A 20,929-nucleotide genomic window follows, 5' to 3' on the forward strand; every position below is an offset into this window, starting at 1 on the left:
TTCTTCCTTCCTTCCTTCCTTCCTTCCTTCCTTCCTTCCTTCCTTCCTTCCTTCCTTCTTCCTTCCTTCCTTCCTTCCTTCCTTCCTTCCTTCCTTCCTTCCTTCCTTCCTTCCTTCCTTCCTTCCTCCCTCCCTCCCTCCTCCCTCCCTCCCTCCCTCCCTCCCTCTTTTCTTTCTCCCTTTCCTTTCCTTTCCTTTCCTTTCCTTTCCTTTCTTTCCTTTCCTTTCCTTTCCTTTCCTTTCCTTTCCTTTCTTTCCTTTCCTTTCCTTTCCTTCCTTTCCTTTCCTTTCCTTTCTTTCCTTTCCTTTCCTTTCTTTCCTTTCCTTTCCTTTCTTTCCTTTCCTTTCTTTCCTTTCCTTTCCTTTCCTTCTCTCTCTCTTTCTCTCTCTCTTTTTGTCTCTCTCTCTCTCTCTCTGTCCCTCCTTTTGGCCTGGCAGCGTTGTCCAGGCAGAACTGGAGGAGGTTGGCTCCCAGCCCAGGATTTCTGTCTGGTGCCCGGCTCTGAACAGGAAATCCCGGGCAGAGCCAGGGGCGCATGTGCGGCTCAGCCCCGAGCGTTCCGTGCCTTATCCCTGGGGAAGTGTTCCCTGTGTGCCTCAGTCCTTTGGGCTGCTTGGGAGCCTGGGCTGGCTCTGAGAGAGGCTCAGCTCCCTCCCTGCGTGCAGCACATGGGCAGCAGGGCAGCTTCTCCCTGGAGCTGCCCCGAGCAGCGCGTGGGGACTGGAGATGGCAAACAGAAATACAACAGTCCTGGTAATGATCATTTTCTCTCATTCACACAGTCCCTCTGGAGGTCTGTGCATGAACATCTCAGTTAGTGCTTCCTCGTGACTTGAACAGCTCTTGAGGACTGGGTGATTGGAGAATATTGATAAGAGATTTCTTAATTCTCTGGTTTTTGGTTCAAAACTACTCCATACCTCTTAAAGATTACATTTGGTCACTTTGATGGGCATGTTTTGGACAGCAGTAACCAGTGATTTTTATGTCAGAAATGCAAGGGTCTATGCCAAATCAATCAGCACTCCCTTTCCCCCTAATAGTTGCATCTGCTGATTTATTTATTTAGGAAAAAGAACAACTGATAACAAGTGAGCGTGTCTGTGATCTGAGGTTATCCTTCCCCCAAAAATCAGAGGTGTGGGGGCCTCTGGCTCTTGCTGGAGGAGCTGCTGTTGGCAGAGCTCTCATGCAAAAACATGCTAAGCCATGTCTGTACGTAAGAAAGTGGAGCCATCCACTGTAAGGAAAAAGCACCCTGAATTTCCATCTCCTAATCCACTTGTCTTTTTAGGACATGTATGCACAAAACATTATTATAGCACTTTTTAATAAATGGAATAATAGTAGACTTAGTGTTACATACAGGAGATTATCATCTTCAGTGATTGTGTGTGCACAGCTTGTGTTATCAGAAGATTAAATGAATCTTAAGGAGACGCTGCTTCACAGTGAGATTTGATTTTTCCCCTGCACGAACGCTTCTTAAATTATTGAGCAGACAGCACTTGGCAGTGGGAAAGCCAACAGGAGAAAGTTGTGTGCAGGCTTTACCTGTCTTGTCAAATGGCTCACCTTGGCTGAGTGGAGAGGGTCCTATCGCTGGCAGCACATGGGGTGAATTATGGGCAGATTAAGAGCCTCCTCCTTGCCTTAAGGCAGAGCAAGGACTGCTGCTCCCACCTCCTCCCTGCTTATTCATCTCCTCCACAAACCTTGGCACGGGGGACCATGAAAACTATCACCTTAAGTAAATCCTCATAAGCTATTCATGTTCCTCGACAACTTTGCTCATGCTGTTTGATTCACAATCCTCTGCCTCTTCAGTTCTCTCACATATTAACGAGTTTGATCACTGCTCCATATAAATGAGGCATAATCTGAAGCTGTCAGACCTAAACTGTCTTGAACATACACTAAGTGAATATATTCAAATTTCTCTTTAAAGCTGGGAATATTTATAATAAAACTTGTCAGAGCTTCGGTTAACAGTTTACACTGGAAGTATTTTTGGTTGTGAAATACAAAAACAAGTCCAAAAATGACTTTTTGAGCTGATATTATTATATTTGCCTCGCATATGGAAAACTCGTCTTGTGATTTCAACAACAAATGAGAAAATTGGCAAACTTCTATGAAAATTAAGTAAGCTCAAACTTCTATGAAAATTAATTAAGCTGAAACTCCTATGAAAATTAATTAAGCTCAAATGAAAAAGTGTTAAAACACTTCACAAGTTTATACTAATGTGACTTGTAACAATCACAATAAAAGAGCAACGGGTGCTGTTAGCAGCGCTTTTAATTTGGGTTGTGCTGCCTCTTCTGTCACGGCCTGAAACTGGATATCTATCGAAGTGCAAACACTGGACTCATTTATTTTTTTATCCCGTGATGTTCCCAGTGAAGAATGCTGTGTAAAAATGTCTCCTGGCTCTCGGGAGAGGCGGCCTCTCCTATTTTCCCTTTGAATGCTCTTTGGTTGTACCTCTCCCTCAGACTGCATCTGTCTGGGCTCTTATATCCTGTCTGATACAAGGCTGCATCCTCGCCTGGCACAGCCAGCAGAGAGAGCTTGAGTGTCCTCCGGATTTTTCTTTGTGTTACTGTAATACAAGTTTATAAAATTTAGGAATTTTCACCTTTGCGTGAAAGAAGCACAGAAATAAACAATATATGGTTGTTAGAGGACTTAGAATACGGAGTTCCTGACATCAAAGATACAAGACAGGCTGGCTTTATAAGGAACTGGCAAAAGGAGCAGTAGTAGGAGCAAATGATGTCTTTTTTTAGCTACTAGATAATACTTTGGAACTGAATGAAGGCTGCAGCTTATGAATCTCATTTCCCTCCTCAGCCACATCGAATGCAGAGCACGAGCAGATCTCACCAGTGTGAGCTAAAACTGAAACCCAAACGAGGTGGTGTGGAATTCCTGTGAGGGCTTGCTGTGGTGTCCGAGCCCTCAGGTGACAGGGAGGGAGGTCTGGCTGCCTTGAGCATCCTTGAATTTTGGCTCAACTCCAACGGCAAAGGTGACACCGTTTAGCCCCTAAATTCAAAACATTATCCTACCCAGTCAGAAAACATTCTCTGTGTCTAGTGCCGAGTCCAAGGCAAAGCAGACACTTGAATTTAAGTCGAATCAAATGTGGAGAATGTTTCCTCAGCAGCCTTGATGTGAACAGGAAATTGATCCTCCAGCACAAGGCCGGAGTGCCAGGAGCTCATTCTTCACCGAGATAATCAGGCACAAAACGCTGCAAGTTAATCAGTTCACTTTCAGTTTAGTATTTACATTCTCTTCAGCTTTAAACAAGCATTTAATTAGTTCTGAAAGTGTATTTGAAAGCCTTCGTGTTGGACCTCGTAGATAATGAATGGTGCCTGCGAGTTTTGTTTTGTTACTGGAAAGTGAAAGCAGACGCAGCCTCTGGCGGGCTGCGTGCGGCAGAGAGCAGTTTGTCTTTCGGGGAGTTCTGTGAGCTGCACTAAAGCTGCTCGTTGTCTTAGGGAAGGATGTCGGTTCCACACAACGTTTAAGTTGCTGGAACAACATAAATATATAAAGCAGTGGAATTGGATTCATCTGTTCAGAAACAGCAAACAAAAAAAAAAAAAAGCGATTAGTCTGCGGTTAATTTAACAACTCCCAAAGTTGCCATTACAATACACCTATATTAATTTCCTTATTAATTACGTGGTTGTGCTATTTAAGCTTCCTTTCTGTCCTTTGGGACCAAATTCTTGTCCTGGGTGAGAAACCAAGCTCCCTTTTGTGCTGGGGATCATCATGTGATGTGAGCAGGGATTATGCCCAGCGTTCCCGAGTCATTAATGGCATTCCCGGTGAATTGTCTCCTGACTCAAGGCTTCCCTGCGGGGCCCCCGGACCTGACCTGCTCTTGCTGCTGCTGCAACTTGGTTTTTGCACTTGCTCAAGGTTTGTGTGGTGTTGAAAAACTCCTGGAAACCATTTCTTCTGTGGTGGCTCTCTAAAGAATATCCATTTTCGATTCACTTAAGGCAGCCCTGTGTCCTCTCTTACTGCTTTTGCCCCTTGGGACAGTCTGTTAAGGATTCTCCCCGAGAGGATGCAGAGGGAAAATCCTACTATGTTTGTGATGCTTTTAATCCCCGGCCTGTCTATAGACTGAAATAAATAGAGCATTCACCTTTCTGCTTTCAAATACAATTTCAGCGTCACCTGTGGCATCCTGATTCATCAAGATCTGTTCTAAGCACTTCTGAATCTTATTGACCACTTGTTTTACAGGATGATAAATCCCTGTTCTCCCAGAGCAAATAGATTTAATAGAGCAGTTTTTTTTCCTTGATTTATGTTTGCCTGACCAGAAAGCAGGATTTCAGCATCCAGCAGACACTGCTCCACAATTACAGAGTCACAAGCAGGCAGTGTCTGTTTTGCTGCTGAATGACAAATACTGTCAGAGGATTTGGTGACAGTTTATGTGTTCATATAGAACCAAAGCACGTGGTGCAGTTGTTGCTTCAAGATTAAACTTTCTTGAAACCTATTTTTGACTTTAGGGGATGCCTCTGAGAGAGTGACTCAGTAACTTACTGGTGAGGGAATGAAAATTGGCAAAAAGAGTGTATTAGAAGCAAACAGAGTGTATTAGACTTGAAAACAAAGATGAGTGTTTTTAATGTGTGTATTCTTTAAAAAGTGGAAGCAGTGTATATTGTACAAGGTTTGGAAGATGACTGTGGATATTGGAAAATTATTTTTATCCCTCCTTTTGTAACGTCATAAGGGCATAAAAACCACCCTAATTGCATTTTAACGAGCTGCAGTGTTAGTGCCCAACAGCTGAAGAAATGAAGGACTGACGTGCTAAATTGGGCCTGTGTTGTACAATTAGATGGACTGGAAAAACCAAAATCAGGGTTTGGCTGAGGGGATGGGTCTGTGGTGACAGCCCCATGCTTGTTCACTGTCACAATAAATGAGAGCCTGAGTTGCAGGAATTAGTGGTGATGATGCCCCCACACTTTCTTCATCAGGAGATTAAATACAAACTGGTTTCTGCAGCTGCTTGCTCTTGTCACCATGGGTTTGTGTGATGTGGAAGGGGAGCCTTGCACTGGGGTATTTCTGGGGTGTTTGGGGCTGTCACTTCTCAAACCTTTAGGAGTCAGAGCCAGGGGATATAGTCCAGAACAGCTCTGTATATTTATTATCATCCTTACATTAGAGCAAGACTTGTCTTAATAACAAAATCCTACAAGAGCAATATCTCCCTTGAAAACCATATGTCAATAGAGCTTTAAAATTGCTCAAATATGAAGAGGATGTTACACAAAATAGATGGATTCTGCCAGCCTAAGGAATAGGAATTGACATTTTTCAGAACAGATGTCATTGATAATTTATAGGTGGCTTTAAAAATTAAACTTTATATAGGAGCTGGCTTAAAAATGAAGTGTTGTCAATGTTCTGAGTGCATTGGGTACATTAAGCAGAAACGTTCGTGTCACTCAGTGGTATTTAAATACTGCAGAAGTCAGGAGCAGCTGTGTCCTCTGAAAGTCTGGTCCTGTTCAATATTAAAGGCTCATGTGAGTCTGCTGGTTTCCAGATGATGTAGCTGCACTCCTAGGAAGTGTTTTGAAACGAGTCATTATTGATTTTGTCGCTTACACTTCTGATTGAAACCTGGAAGTGAAGTGCATGACTTCTGGGGAAAAAGACAATTTTATGTCCAAAAATACCAGCTTGGCTTTGTGGTTTATAAGCTGTGAAAGCTTCATATTGATGCCCTCCTAGTTTGAAGAACAGAGTGACAGTCCTCTCTGCAAGCAGAGGCATCTGCTCTAAGTGCACTAGCACAGGGAAATTATTGGAAAGCTTTCTAGTGCTTTTGCAGAATCAGGATTTCCTTTTTTTTCCCCCCTTAAATACATTTTTTGTTAAACTGCTCCATCTAAAACGAAGTAGGAGTTAATACACATTTTGCCAAGTAAGAAAAACAACCCAAAAAAAAAGCCCCAGCCCAACACTGGAGGTTCAGCCCAGGAAGATGGGAATTCTGAGATAATATTCAATGTGCCCGAAGGGACAATGCTGTCTCTTGTTGTCACTGTCTATATTTAGCCACCGTGCTCATATGCAACTTAAAATACCTAGAATAGCAAGAAGAATTTTTTTTTCCCCTTCATTGAAGTGGTTCAGTGTAGGGTTGTTAATTTTGGCTTATCACAGCTGACACTTGAGTAAGGGGGGAGAAAATAGCGGTTTGAAGCTTTAACTCTCTCCACATGTGCCCCTCTGAGGAGCCCTCCTGACTCCTGCAAAACTTTCTGGGCTGCCTTAAATTATGTGCCCCCCATTTAGGAGAAGTTCACAGGTCATTTAATTGATTTAAAATCCATTGTTGTTTGTGCAGCTGATAAGGGGTGAAAAAGCTATTCGTTAACAGAAAAAAAATGTTAATAATTCCAGCTTCCTACTGGCATCAACTGGAATTCTTCTGATCAGTTAATGTAAACAGTGTGATTTATACTTTAATACTCGAGCTTACATGAAAATAAGCAATCCTTTTCACACTTTCAGGAGTGTTTCATGCTGTTGCAAACTAAGTTTTTGCATTTTACCCAGACACTGAAAAGATAATGAAGTATTTCTGTATGACAATCTGGCAAATATTTATGTTTTAGGGACATAATACACACTTCAGTGTGCTGGTTTTCAATGGGAAATGCTCCCAAGCATCAGTTTAAAAAATTGGGCAGAAAAATGAGAGAGAACAAAGTCCTTGAGGAAATACTGAACAAGTTGTTTATGGGGCAATGACCTTGGCTGGTTTGGATCCCACTAATGGTCTGTTTATCCCAAAAGTGAACTCCTGGTCAAAAGGAGGGTGTTGAGCAGCTGTGGTGGGGAATAGGGAACAGGAGGGTTGTGCTGAGTGTCCAGCAAGCCTGAGGAATCCCTGCTCAGCCCTGGGAGCTCATCAAGTGGGTCAGCAGGAAGAACCACCCTAAAAAATCAGATTCTAAGTCACAGAATGACAGAATCACAGAATAATGAGGTTGGAAGAGACCTCTAAGATCATCAAGTCCAACCTATGCCCTAACACCTCACCTAGACTACAGCACCAAGTGCCATGTCCAGTCTTTTTTAAACACATCCAGAGATGGTGACTCCACCACCTCCCTGGGAAGACAATTCCAGTACTTTATTATTCTTTCAGTGAAAATTTTTTCCTAATATCCAACCTGTACCTTCCCTGACATAGCTTGAGGCTGTGTCCTCTTGTTCTGTCAGTGCTGCCCGGTGGAAGAGACCGACCCCACCTGTCTGCACCTCCCTTCAGGGAGCTGTGGAGAGCAATGAGGTCACCTCTGAGCCTCCTCTTCTCCAGGGTCTTCTCTAGGTCTGACATGGCTGGAAGAAATCAGATGGCAGTGCAGGGAGCTGGTCTGTGGAGTCACACTCGCAGCTGGAGCTTGACCCAGCAGGAGTTTTTGTTGTGCAGTGCTTTCCCTACATCTGCCCTAAGGAAAAACCAGCTGAATGATACTTGCTCTCTCCCCAGAGGTGCTAACAGTTGTTTATGCTTCCACTATCTGATGATGGCACCGAAATGTTTCCTTGTTCTTATACAAACTTCAGGAGCAGCGTCAAAATTAATCTTGTCTGTTTTGATGGATCACTGGCATGGGTGAATGTCTCAGTCCTCAGGTCTGATGCACCATCAGATGCTGCACAAGCCATTCCAAAATAATGAGCAATTACATATTTTTGTAAGTGGATGATCAGGATCCAATAAATAGAAGTTATAATACCAGATAATTTGCTTGATTAATCGATGCAAATTCAGAGATTCTATGATGTCACTTGCCCAATTTAACCTTTTTTGTCCCCCTCCTGGTGGTCCTCTGTGTCTGTCCTGACCTGGCTAGGAGGGAGCTCCGTGGTTCAGAAGTGTCAGCATCTCTAAGGCTGTAGTCAGGTGGGAAAACCCGATATGCTTTGGGTCTTAGGAGTGCTTATTCAAACACTGCATTTCCAGACACGGCGTGCCTTTAGGAATTTAAAATAACTTGTTTGAGCTGCACGGTGTTAATAAGCAGCTGGGTAAGATACAATCTCCTCTGAACAGTAGCTTTTTCTTTCACTATTTTATCTGCATTTCCTAAGAGTGTTTCACCAGACAGAGCATGACCGTGCTTATATTTTGTGTTGGCAGCTCTCAGCCCTCTGTGACTCTGTCCCACTGTTCAGAACAACCTTCATCATCTGCTGAGGTTTCACCAGGGCCATTATTGGTAGAAATACAAATCCTCTTGCCCAGGAAGAGGCTAGCTTTGGATATTTGCTTTAAATGTCATTTAAAAGTGAGCCCTGTAGCGGGTTCTGCATCCAAAACTCAGTGTTGGCTTCCAGTCTTTCAAGTTTGCTCACCCTGTTTCACTCCTGGCTTTGAGGAGCTCCTGCCTTGAGCCCTCAGTGGCCCTGATGTCCATTTTGAGGTGTGTTAGGAATATTTAGCTTAAAGAAGATGCTTGAACTTGGTGTACCCTTTGCTTTGGATGCAGCTAAAAGCCTTCAGTATTGTATCACGTGCTGGCTTTGATGTGTACACTTCAGCATCTTGTAAAAATGATCAGATGTATAAAAGATGGTGATAGGAGGAAGTTTATTGAGTATTTCTCTGGATAAAGGGTGTTGCAGGCATTTCTGAAATTCCTCTGTAAGTCCCTCTGTACCTCAGTCAGGCAGCTTTGACTTTTTTTTTTTTTTAAGTGTGGATTTTGCCTCTATTGCCAGTTTGTGCTTGACTTCTCATGGCACTTGGTGTTACTTGGTATTTCAGGTAATAAGTGATGGAAAACATCTGCTGTTTGGTGAGGTGTACCAATAACAGCAGGATAGTGTGAATGAGAAAATGAGCTCCACAGCATCACAGTTTGGGTCACTCCTCACAGAAATGTATTGCTGAGAGGCAAGAGGCACTGACAAAAGTGAATTTTTACTTAAGTGTATCTTAATTCCAGTTTTTTTACTGCCTTGAAATGAGTGGGGAAATGCTTTTGAGAAAAGTAGTTGTCAGTTTATGTCTAATTTAGCAGTGCTGCAGCTGAGGGAAGTTTGCTACAAAGCCAGGAATAAGGTAAAAAGTTTGAAGCTTAGGTTAAAATGATGGCAGATAACTTGATCTGTAGTTGCCATATATAGTCATGCAAGAAAAAGTCTGTAGGAATCCTCCAGACGTTTATGGACTTCTCTGATTCATCTGTCGGAGCCAAACGGCTCCAGCCAAGAGATAGGGAATTCGTTAAACTGCATTAAGTTCCTAAATTGCTGTAGCCCAAAGGAGCAATTCTTCCTTTTATAGGGGGAAGAGTAGGAGGGAGTAGGCAGGGAGGATGGTACATTATGAAGTCTCTTCTTTTGGTAAGACTTTCAAGAGATGAGTAACGTTCTAGAGCTCTTAAAAAAAAAACAAAACAAAACACAAACCACAGACAAAAAAACTTGAATTAATTTCCGTTGCTCTCATCAAAAGCTGGCTGTCTAAATTTAGCCATTTCCTATAGACACTCAGCTTATGCTGGCAACAGTCAAACTGTTTGTCCTCAAGTGCAATTTGTCACCTCCCCCTTCTAAGTTGGTAGAAGATAAGCCTGTATTAATTCTGCTGATTTATTATTATACAAGTGTGGCTCATTTTAATCTGCCATCGAGCTGATTGTGCTTCAGCAGCGCCGGGAACGGGAGCCGCTCACTCCAGCTCCCCGTGTCTCCCTTCCTCATCTTCCATCCTCTGGGCTCCTTTTCCTGCTCTCTTTATCTCCTTCCTCTCCCCACCCCTCAGAACACTGGAACAGTTCACAGTTCAACACGTGAATTTGGGAATTAATCCCAGCTGAGGGTATATATTACAGTTGTGAGGGGATGCTGCTGCTCAAAAGCGCTTTATGTGGGTTTTTTATTTCTGAGGTTCAACTAACAAACAGTAAATGTATTGAATAAGTCTGTAGTGAGCTCTTGCTTTCTTTCATCTGGGTGATTCATTTCTATCTACTGTGTGCTCCCGAAGCATGTGCATTATGGGCCTGAGCCTGTTTCCATAGGAATTTTGCCAGGAAGTGTAAAGGCAGCAAAAGTTTGTTTTCTCCGAATTGCTTCACTCACTGAAGCAACATGAAAAGCTCTGTGCTGTGTTTTTTTATTTAGGTCAGCAGGATGACAGTTAGATTAATTTCGAGGTGTTTTTACCAGGTATGCTAAATTAGATGTAGTAAAACCTTTGGGTCTATATCCTGATGTTTTTGAGGTTGTCAATTTTTTTTTTTTATCCTTTGAATTTCTCATCTTTGTTGGAATCTGAAGTTATCATGTCAGCTGCATCCAAAGGAAGAGGCCTGAACCCACAGCCAGTAACTCCTTGCATGGAAAAAGTCACAAAGAACATAAAGACAGCAGAGATGATAGTCATGAGAGTTTTAGCAAATATAGGACATGTATTTGCAGGACAGCAGGCTTTTTACTCAAGTCCTCATGAAACAACTTGTTTCCCATAGGAGCAACTGGCTTTTGAATACAACTGGATGGTCAGGATCAAGATTAAGAAGAAAATCTTATAAAAAGATTAGTAGAGGATTGCGTAGTATTGGATTTTCTTGCATTGAAATCAAAGCAAAAGGCTGAGTGTAATGATAGAAATCAGTAAATACACCTGTGTTCTTACATGCAGGTATGTCAGAGTGTGATTAATGCACGGGCTGCTCACAGCTATGTTTGTAATCTCTGTGCAAAAGATAAGTAAGGAAAACAATTTTGCAATACCTGATGTCCTAGCAGTGCCTCCTCCCCAGTTCACATCCTGTAAGGATCCCTGAGGATGAAGCCTGCCTCCTCATTATTATATTTAACACAGAATTACTCTTCTTGGAAACTTGACTTCAAAGCAAGATCCTTGAATTCTGGAAATCAATAACAGGTTTTAAAACATGAATGGTTTTTAGTAATCTCACTTTTCCTAAATGAAGCAGTACATTGGGATTCATGATTTCTGAATGGTTCTACCCATCTTTCCCTTGAGGCTGAGGAGAATTCCCAGTCCCACGAGCCCAGTGGTGCCAGCTCCAGCTCCTGCTCCAGCATCCCAGAAGGCTGAAGTAGGATGCACTCTGGTTCCAGCCCTGCTTATGGGGAGGGAACATGGAAAATTACAGCTGCAATTATGGTTTCACATTAAATATTCTTCTGTCTAAATCTACCACGTGAAGCGTTAGGCTGCGTTTGAACTGGTGTTGTTAATTGGACCACAGCACTTAGGTGCCTCTTACGCAGTCATGGCCCCTGTCATTAGCCTCTCATTAGACACGTTAATTTTTTAGGGCTCATAAGAATTACCTTTTTTTTTCAGAAGTTCCCCATTTTACACTGAAGAGAAACCTCTGATCTGCAGGCTGTAATTCTGGATAACCAGGGGAGCGTTAGGAATACTTTCTCTGTACACTTTCAGAGTGGGAAATACAGTGGATGGAGGATGAAATCCTGCAGGATGTGATCTGGGAGGAGTGTTCAGGATCTTTTCCACTGGAAAACACAGATCACAGGGGCAGAGAACTTGTGGAACACATGGAATTTATGGAGGGGCAGAGCAGTTCTGGTTAGAATTTGACAAATGTAGGTGAGGCCGGTTTTTGGGGATGTAAAACTGTATTGGGATGCACAACTAAGCAGTCAGTTTGTTTCCCATTTTTTTGGACAGCTGGGCTCATCCGATAACATCTGCAGGTACTTAATAAAGCTCTAATTATCTTTGCTCTGTGTAGGGATCCTGGCCTAAGCTAGGAATGGCAGTTCCTGGATTTCACTGCCATGTGGTTGTCCTGCTGGCAAGAACAGCACCTCAGAGGTGGCAAGCACCTCAGAGGTTCTGAAATATTTATTTAGTGTATCAGATGGGTTTGCATTACATCAATAAGGAGTCCTGCTGACCTGGGATGATGCAGACATGGTTTTTCCCATGACAAGGGTCTGTCATGGCATGTTTAGTGTCACCTCAAGCCTTCAGCATTGGGTTTAACAAGAGAGCAGGAGGGACAATCTCCATGGAGCCACTATCCAGTGGAAAGCTTTTTAAATTAATATTTGTTAAAAGTGGTGCTTAATTTTCTGTGTCTATTGGTGAACTGTTGCACAACTCATCCTTTCCTTTTTTTCCCTTCTGGAATGGTAGTGACCAGGCTTTCCTTTCATTAGAATTACCTCCTTCCAAAGCTCCACCTGAATCATTTTTGTTTGAACTATTTTTTTTGTTTCCTTGCAACTCTACTTTTTTAAGTTCTGCATAGTTGCTGTTCAATGTCTTTCCTAGCCACTGTTAACTCACTGGTTTATAAATGACACCAGAGTTGTCACATGATGCTAAAAAGCTCAGTTCATCATGTTAATTTGTAAAGTTAGTTAAAAAAATTCCTTTTTCTATTCTGCACAGTGTATGTGTGTGTATATATACACACTCTTCCATACTTATATATGGTGCAACAGTTCCTCTCTGGCAGCGTGGCTTTTTAAACAGTTGTGAAGGTCCCCAGGCTGTTTGGATGTGGCTGCACAGGCCCAGAGTAAACCTGTGAGCTTTTTGTTTATTTGAACTTGGAAGAAGCCATAAGAGGATTCCATTAAGACTCAGGCAAATTCCATTGAAAGCAAAGTCCCAGCACAGCGAGGAGGCTCCTTCCCTGATGCATCATTTTGCCCAGCTTGGGAAGAGCACACTTTGCACCTTGCCACTGCAAGGGGCCACAGGACCAGCCCTAAAATTCTCCCTCTTGACCCCTTTCCCTATGGCTGAGTAGGACCCACCAGAGAATTTCCACAAAGAAACTCTTGGAACTTCTCCATGGGGTCTGCTGTCCCTTCCCTTGGGATTGTCATGTGGCTGCAAGTCTTGCAAAATTGTCTGAAGTGGTCAAACAGCAAAAATTCTGTCTCTTTTCAAGGAACCTCTGTCAGTGTTTATTCTGCAGGCCCTGCTTTGTAACCTCTCTCCCCCTGAATTACAGTGCCCAGGGTTTTGCTCGATGTTCCACTCAAAGCTGAAGTCTGCGCTCACTAAATCAGCCCTTCACAAATGGAATATTTTTTCACTTCTTGCTGGGTGGGTCCACACACTGAAAAATAGGTCAAGAACAGTAATCTAAATCTACTGCTAATAAATAATTAAAGCTAATGGAATTTGCACAAGATCTGTGAGCTTGAAATATTTCTGAAAGTACTGTGGTGTACATTTTGCTACTGTAAATCAAGATTTTTTATTTATCATTGTGCTAGGTTGAAACATATCTATAAATGTGACTTAAAAGGGGTGGGTGTTTTTTTTTGTACAGAGAAAACACTGGCATGTTAGTGTATTGAAATAACTAAAAATATCACAGAGATTGATATGATTGTGATTCATTCTTTAATGATCAGATTTCAAGTAAATACTTCAGCAGCCTTAAGCAATAAGAGGTTTTATATCTCATTAAATCAAAGTGTAAATTGAGCAACAAATTGTTTACTCATATGATTTACTTTGCCTTATATTTTAGGAATTAAGCAAGTCATCTAAGCTACTGTATAATACCTGTTTGAACAACTAGCTGGGATTTCAGTTTCATCCCTTTTAGATTAAAGCAAAGTGGAACTTGCTGGAACTAATTAAATATAAAGACTTAAATGTTTCCTTTAGTACACCTTCAATCACATGTGCCCAGGATTTCTGGTGGAAAAAAAAAATTGGAATACTCTAGATTTTTTCATAATACAAAGAAATACTATTTCAACCTTGTGCACTGGTAGGTGTCTGAGTGATCCCGACCCCTTCACCCATTTCCCCATAGCAGGGAGAAGCATCTGTGCTTGCTGCCTCTCTCTAATTAACCAGCAGAACTGCTTACTCCTAATTATAGTTAACTTGCTGATTTGTGTGTTTCATGGTGACAAGTTGTGTCCTTGAAGTACACAATAATCAAACACACCTCAGAAGTTGATGCCAGCGTTCTTCCCAAATCCTTCGTGCTTGGCTGCCTCTCACCTCTCCCCCTTTCAGCTGTATTTATGGGAAGCTCAGCAACATTCTGGAGATAATAGTGGGGTGGATGGAGTGTGCAGAGCCCTGGCTGCGAGGGCACGTGGATAAACATCCTCCCAATCCCTAGGAACAGACATCCACCCTCCCAGCATGCCGCCTCTGGGGAGACAGGCATAAACCTGGCACACAGTTTTTGAAAAGAGAGCTCCCCCTCAGCTGTGCTATTTCTTGTCATGGAATGATTTAGGGTGGAAGGGACCTTAAATCTCATCTCATTCCACCCCCTGCCATGGGTAGGGACACCTTCCACTAGCCCAGGTTGCTCCAAGCTCCATCCAACCTGGCCTTGAACGTGGGATGGGAAGTGTTAGGTGTTGATGGAATTACAAACACCCCCCTGCACAGCCAGTACGCCCTGGGGGTTGTCTGGAGGTTATTCTGTGTTGGGCTTTTTCTTTTTCTTTCTTTTTTTAAGTTCTTACAAGAAAGAATCTGGGGTCAGGCTGTGCAGCCCCTGCCAGTTCAGAGCACAGGGCAGTTCAGTGCCTTATTCCACGTGGGCAGACAGGGAAGGGGACACGAGAGGGGAAGGGGAAGCCGCAGCATCTCCCATGATGAGGCTGCTCCAGAATGGGTTGTGACAGCCGAGCTGCTGATGTCACCCACGCTGGTAACAGCGGGCTGCTTCTCATTAGGATTCCTGTGCCAGCCACAGGGACATTCCCCAGCCCCTGCGTGGCTCCAGCAGACAAAATACAGAACAATTGGTGGGAAATGTGGAATGTTCACCCAGGGTTTTGGGTTGGGCTGTGTCACAGGAGTGCAGTGCCTGTGCAGATGATAAAGGTGTGTAGGTCAAGCTTAGCTTTGCTGGGCCACTTTATCAAACTGGGGTCGGAGGGCTCTTGTTGTGACATTTAGAGATAAGCATTTGGGAGGTAAATGAGATGGAGCAGCCTGTGAGGAGATCAGAAGGTGCTTGTGTAGCTTCAGACCTCAAGTAAATTACAAATACAGCGTTGGTAGCCTGGCCATTGCTGTGTCCTTTGTACTGTACACAGGGTATTAAGATCTAGATAAATAATGTAGTTTAGTTGTCAGAAAGATGCATTTGTTGCCCAGGATTTTAACACAGATTTATTCTTGGTTTATTTTTTGTGGAGTTATTTTTAATGCAAATGGAAAGGGAGTTAAAAATTATGTGGATTCAGATTTCATTGTTTAACTACTTGATCAAAATATAAACTCATTGTTTTTACTCTTGTAAAGAGGAAATGCTGTATTAGCTTTCAGCCATCAGATTTGATTCAGATAATGATACAGCATCCTCATTCATGGGCTCTTCATCAGATACTGAGTTTGTCTGTGATAGAGCTCTTCTCAGAAAACTGTTCTACCCCTGATAAATCATCCAGAGAGAAAGAATACATGTATTTAGATGGCACGGAAAAATAGGCTAATAATGGGATTGTATTCCTGTACTCAAATATTTCAGCATGTTTGTGTTGATAAATTACAATTTGTTTTAATGTTCAGTTGCATGGAGCCTTTTCAGCTGTTCTGCTTGGCCACAGTGTTTCGGTAGCTTTGTGAGGGCTGGAGCCTGGATGCTTTTCCTGTTTTGATCACAGCCCAGGCAGTAAAGGCCACCACACTTTAAACAGATAATAAATCACCCAGTGTCCTTGCTAACCAACACTGCAGATTCCCCCGGGTCTGAACTGAACGTCCTTCTTCCTGTTCAATTTTGTGTAAAGAAGGTAAAATTCTGTTTGAAGTTCCATGTAATATTTTGAGACAAAGTCTGATGAGAAATTTTTCCAAACTGCCAAAAATAAATCTCCCCAGCAGAGCTGTGACTCGAGGCATATGTATTCTTGACTTCTGTCTGTTTATTTTTATTTCCCTTTGGTTGTGAGCTGTCTCAAGTTTTGATGTTGTTTCACTGAGGAAGGAATTATAAAAGTACCCTATAAACTCCTTCCTATAAACTCTTTCCAAGGGCAAGCCAGGAAGAGAGGGGAGAAAAGAAAAACTGGTGTGAAAAAGGTGTTTATGCCTTTTGCTGTGGTGTGTGTGCCATTTATCCACTCACCTGCATGGAGCCTTTGGCTGAGTTTAAAACACTGGATCACATTCCTGCAGTTCCCTTTCCTGGCCTGTTTGCTCTGGGAAGGGAATGGCAGTGGGATGCTCTGTCTCAATTGTTCAGCTGCAACAGATTTCAAGTTATTGTGAAGATTTCAAGTTGTCAGAGCATTTACCCCCTTCAGGTGTGTGCTCTGATGTGTCCTGGGATTGCCCCAAATGGATTGCAGTGGGATAAACCATTGCTTGCCAATGGAGCTGGATCACCCTGAGCTGCCTTCTCCTCTACCAGGAAATGTTTTAAAAGCAGTTTTACCCCCACCACAAGCTGCTGTCTGAATCAAGCACATATTTTCCCATGATGGCATGAATTTTGCTTGGTAACGTTCTGATTGCTGGGATTAGTGTTTAGCATCCTGAATTTGCTAAATGAATGTGCTTGAAAGGTTTTCTCCCTTTTTGTTTCTGTTTTCATGGCTTTGGGATGCTCCTTCTATTCCTCAACACCCCTGCTCCTCTCCCTCTCTGCTGTTACAAACAGCCAACAACAACATCCCTCATTATTCAAGATGAATATGAAGGTGAAGTCCTGACATAGTTTATATCCTGAAATAAAAAGTGCTGCAAATCCTGCCTTTCAGAAGTCAGGATGTGGCAGAGGAGGCAGTTAAATAGCAGGATCTTGGCTAGTTAAATAGCAGGAGCTTGCCATGGACACGGGAGCAAGGATGACATTCTCCTGCCTCTGGATCTGGGATTACATCTCCTGTATTTCTGCCTTCACTTCTAACATCACTTTTCTGGCTGGTGCCAAACAAGTCAGTAAATTCAGAGGCAATATCAGGGACAAAAGCTCTAAACCCAGTGATTTTCAACCAGCTGAGATTTTTATTTCAAGAAAAGTTGCTTTGCCTGGATGATATAATTTCTCCTGATGTTACAAAGTGTGCCAGTATCCAGGCTGTAAATCTAATTCTGTTTGTAATTTCACTGGGCACTAAAACTGCCTCTGCCAGATTTTGGCCTTGAATGTGAGCATTTATTTTGCCATCAGTGGTTATTGTTACTTTCTTCAATGTCAGCATCATCAGGTTACAAAGAAAACATGTCCTAAAACGTGCATGGCCCTCAGGTCTCCCTGAGAAGGCAGGGAGTGGGGAAAAGCTGCTCAACCTGCCCGTTTGCTCTGGTAGAAATGTAATTTGTAGATGTTTGTGATCCACAAGGACAGTGTCCAACCTTCTTGTGTCCCAAAACAGGCAGCAGGATATATCAGGAAACACTTGGGTGACTTGGCTTGGCCTAAGAACAGAAGCACAGTTTGGTTCAGTCCAAAGAGGCAGCTCAGAAAGCTGCAATATTATCCTTGACTTGATGGGGATTAAGCTGTATTTTAGTGCAATAACCATGTCAGAAGTGAAATTTGACTGATCATTTGTCTTTGATAGCTTCATTTGCCTTGGGCCCCCTAAGCCATTTCTCAGGGAGTGGGAGAACTCCTGATACTCCAACTCTCTGCATGACTTGTCATTTAAATGACAAAAATCACTTCTCTCAAAAGCCTACTTTTCCTTCAGGAAAATCAGATTAAACCCAGGGCTGAGAGTGTTTTGGTGAGTGGTTTAACATCCCAATATGTTGCATGACTGTAGATGTGTAAGTAAATGTGTTGGAAAAGAGAATTTCCCAACTTTCTAAGGTCACCTACTTTTTTGAAAAGCTTGAGGCCTCAACAGACCCTTTTCTATATAGAGAAAATGCTTCTAATCTTTGTGACCCCCCTGCAGGAGGTTCAGGCAGCTCAGGGACTGTGGCCTGTGTGCAGGTAGGAAGATTTCTTGGTGACTGTTCCAGCTGTGGGCAGTATTCCCAGGACTTAGCATTGGAGAGGCTGTGCAGAGTCTGACCAAATCTCACCTGGACTTAAAAATGGGTCTTTAGCACTCATTTAGCACTAGTTCTGCTCAGCTGAGCCTTGAAAATCTCCAACAATGGGAAATCCACCCTTTCCCTGCAGCAGCATCAGTGATGCTCTCCCAGGTGATGCAGCTTCAGGTTATTGGTTTAATCCTCTTCCAGACTTATTTCCAGCTGTAAGTGCACTATGAAGTGGCTGCCTGTGCCTTGTCAGTGGCAAAAGCAGGATTGCAGCATCTTGGTGTTGCATGACTAACAGTGCCCTCTGCAAAGTTACTGGATTTTATTCTTCAGGCACACACATAATAAGAATTATTTAACTTGTAAGTGAATTAGACTCAGACCAGCTTAGAGGTGAAGCCATAGAAAATTTTATGTACAATAAATATACCTTTTTTGTCCTAAATTATCTCAGTTGCTAAGTAAAAAAATGCTATAAACCTTTAGAGTAATTTTGTGGGCAGTATTTTAATGACTTTTGTAGCACTGAGTGTGTTGTAATTTGGAAGAAGAAATTTTGAGTTACACAGAAACCAACAAATAATACTTGTCATCTTCAATGAGCTCCAGTTCTCTGATGACTAAAGCCAGAGCACTCTTGAGAAAATAATAAATAAACCAGAGATTTTTCAAAATGGCAACACTTCTAGTTGAAATGATGGTCCAGAATCACCTTCCTTTAAGCCTGGCTTCCATTTGTGGGAATTTCCTTGGCATAAGTTCAGAGGTGTAGCTGCTGTGGAGGTAGATAGAGACATTTACTGCTAATCTCATTAATGTTTCAGCTGAATTAGGAGACTGAAGGCATTCAGTGCTTAGCCAGCCCCACCACAGCGTGGATAATTTATACCATTTGCAGCACATGCAGGTGTATGTCAAACTGGAAATTCAGACCTGCTCAAAGTGAACTCCAGGTATAATTCTATTTCAATCAAAGCTCCCACCAAATGCAATCAGGATTTAAGTAACACTTGCAAACTGAAAATAATACCAGGAAAAAATGATGATGATGACTTGTCCTTCCCAGTTTTTCTGATGGCATATCCTGCTTCTGTCTTCCAGGACCTGCGCAAACAGGTAGCTCCATTACTGAAGAGTTTCCAGGGAGAGGTAAGAGCTGCTTCTGCTTCTCATGATGTTTTCAGTGCTGCTTCACATGAGCCTGGTGTGCTGGCAGGGTGTGTGTGGCCACAGAGCCCTCAAGGCTCAGCCCTTTGCATTTTGTGTGTGCAGGGAATGTCAGCACCCGAAGGGAGCCTGAAGATGGAGAGGGAGATTTTACAAGAGCACAAAGTGACAGGACAAGGGGGAATGGCTTCAAAGTGACAGAGAGTAGGTTTAGATTGGATATTGGGGAGAAATTCTTTCCTGTGAGGGTGGGGAGGCCCTGGCACAGGTAGTCCAGAAAAGCTGTGTGCCTCATCCATGGGAGTGTTTAAAACCAGGTTGGATGGGGCTCTGAGCAACCTGGGATAGAGGAAAGTATCCCTTCCCATGGCAGTGGTGTGGAACAAGATGATCCTTAAGGTCCCTTCCAACCCAGGTCATTCTGTGATTTTGTGATTCAGGGATTGTGCTGGGTAATCTAAACTGGTCACACCTCTTTGCTCTGAGCCTCCTGAGCATCCTGTCACCATGGCAGGGACCCAGGTGACCCATCCAGGTCACTGGGCCTCACTGACCCTACAGGTTGAGCTGTTAATGAATGTTAATACAGTGTAGTGCCCTCATAAAACTCGAGAATACTGCAAATTGTTCTCCCTGCAAAGCTTTTCAGCTGTAAAACATTGTATTCCAGAGGGCTGATGGAAAACCCTGGGTTTGCTGGAGAGGCTGCAGAAGGTTCCAGCCCCGCTGCTGGCTCTGCCTTGGGTTTCTCTCCACAGCACTCGCCGAGAACACACGAGCAGAGTGCTCAGGAGTTTAAAAGCCAACTGTTGTTATTCTGCAGGGTTTCTGCAGGCAAAGGCAGCTGGGCCAATTAGAGAGTTTTCCATTTTTGCTGAGGCCAGATGGGAGCCGTGGTTCTGCTGCTCAGAAAGCGTCAGGGAGGGAGGGTGGAAATTACATTTGTTCTTGTAAAGCTCCGTGCGTGCGTGGGGTGCTGGATGGAGGCTTGAGCTCACACTGATACACGTTACACAACGCTGCCCCTCAAGAATTGTGTTCCAGCACTTCCTCAGCCCGTGAGTTGTTCACTGACTTCAGCTTGTGGCACCTCCATCAGCACAGGGAAGTTCAGGAGCATGTTTGCAGGATAGGGATTTAAGTGCACAACTGCCCTTAGTGAGGCTTGCAATCCTGATCACTTCTACATCCTGCTAAATCTGTGTCCCAGCTAGGCAGTAATCCTTCATTTCAAAGCAGCATGGTACTTTCTGTTTTACAACTTGATTTCCCAAGTGTTGCTAGAAATAAATAAATAAACAGGATAACTTTGTCCTTGATATATCCAACAGACATTTGTGAGAACAAAGAATGACTTGCGTGAGTCCGTTTGCCAATGGAAATTTACACTTTAAAATTGCTCTGAGTGCATTGCAGTGCTCTTGGAACCTTTTCACTTCAGTTTCAAGCTCGCAATGCACTGACTGAAAAGTGCATGTGTGCTTTCAGCACTGTTCTTTAATGAAGGGAATGTCTGAGGATCAAGTAAAAAGCATAAATTTAAATTTGGCTCCAGTGAAGGAGATTCTTCCATTAGAACTTCCCTGGTGGAGACAGCTCCCTGTTACCTTGGCATGGCTCACACACACTCCTCTCCTGTAGTTTTGCTTCCCTGATATAAAAGTGAAGTTTATTTTGGTATAAATTCAACCTCACCAGAGTAAAATTTGTTGTTGTAATCCCCTGTTACGTAAATG

The 20,929-nt window shown here is 43.0% G+C and overlaps 1 protein-coding gene across 9 annotated transcripts in view; it reads left to right on the forward strand.

Moving 5' to 3' along the window:
- The window catches only part of CUX1 (cut like homeobox 1), a 270,952-nt gene that overhangs the window by 88,086 nt on the left and 161,937 nt on the right, over positions 1-20,929 (forward strand). For all 9 annotated transcript variants that reach the window (XM_053960856.1, XM_053960859.1, XM_053960858.1 and 6 more), the window contains exon 3: positions 19,128-19,175. In XM_053960856.1, the coding sequence (XP_053816831.1) occupies positions 19,128-19,175 (48 nt within the window). The remainder of the gene's footprint in view (positions 1-19,127; positions 19,176-20,929) is intronic.

The sequence above is a fragment of the Vidua chalybeata genome, chromosome 20 (genome assembly GCF_026979565.1).
Source record: "Vidua chalybeata isolate OUT-0048 chromosome 20, bVidCha1 merged haplotype, whole genome shotgun sequence".
In the NCBI taxonomy this organism is placed as follows: Eukaryota; Metazoa; Chordata; class Aves; order Passeriformes; family Viduidae; genus Vidua; species Vidua chalybeata.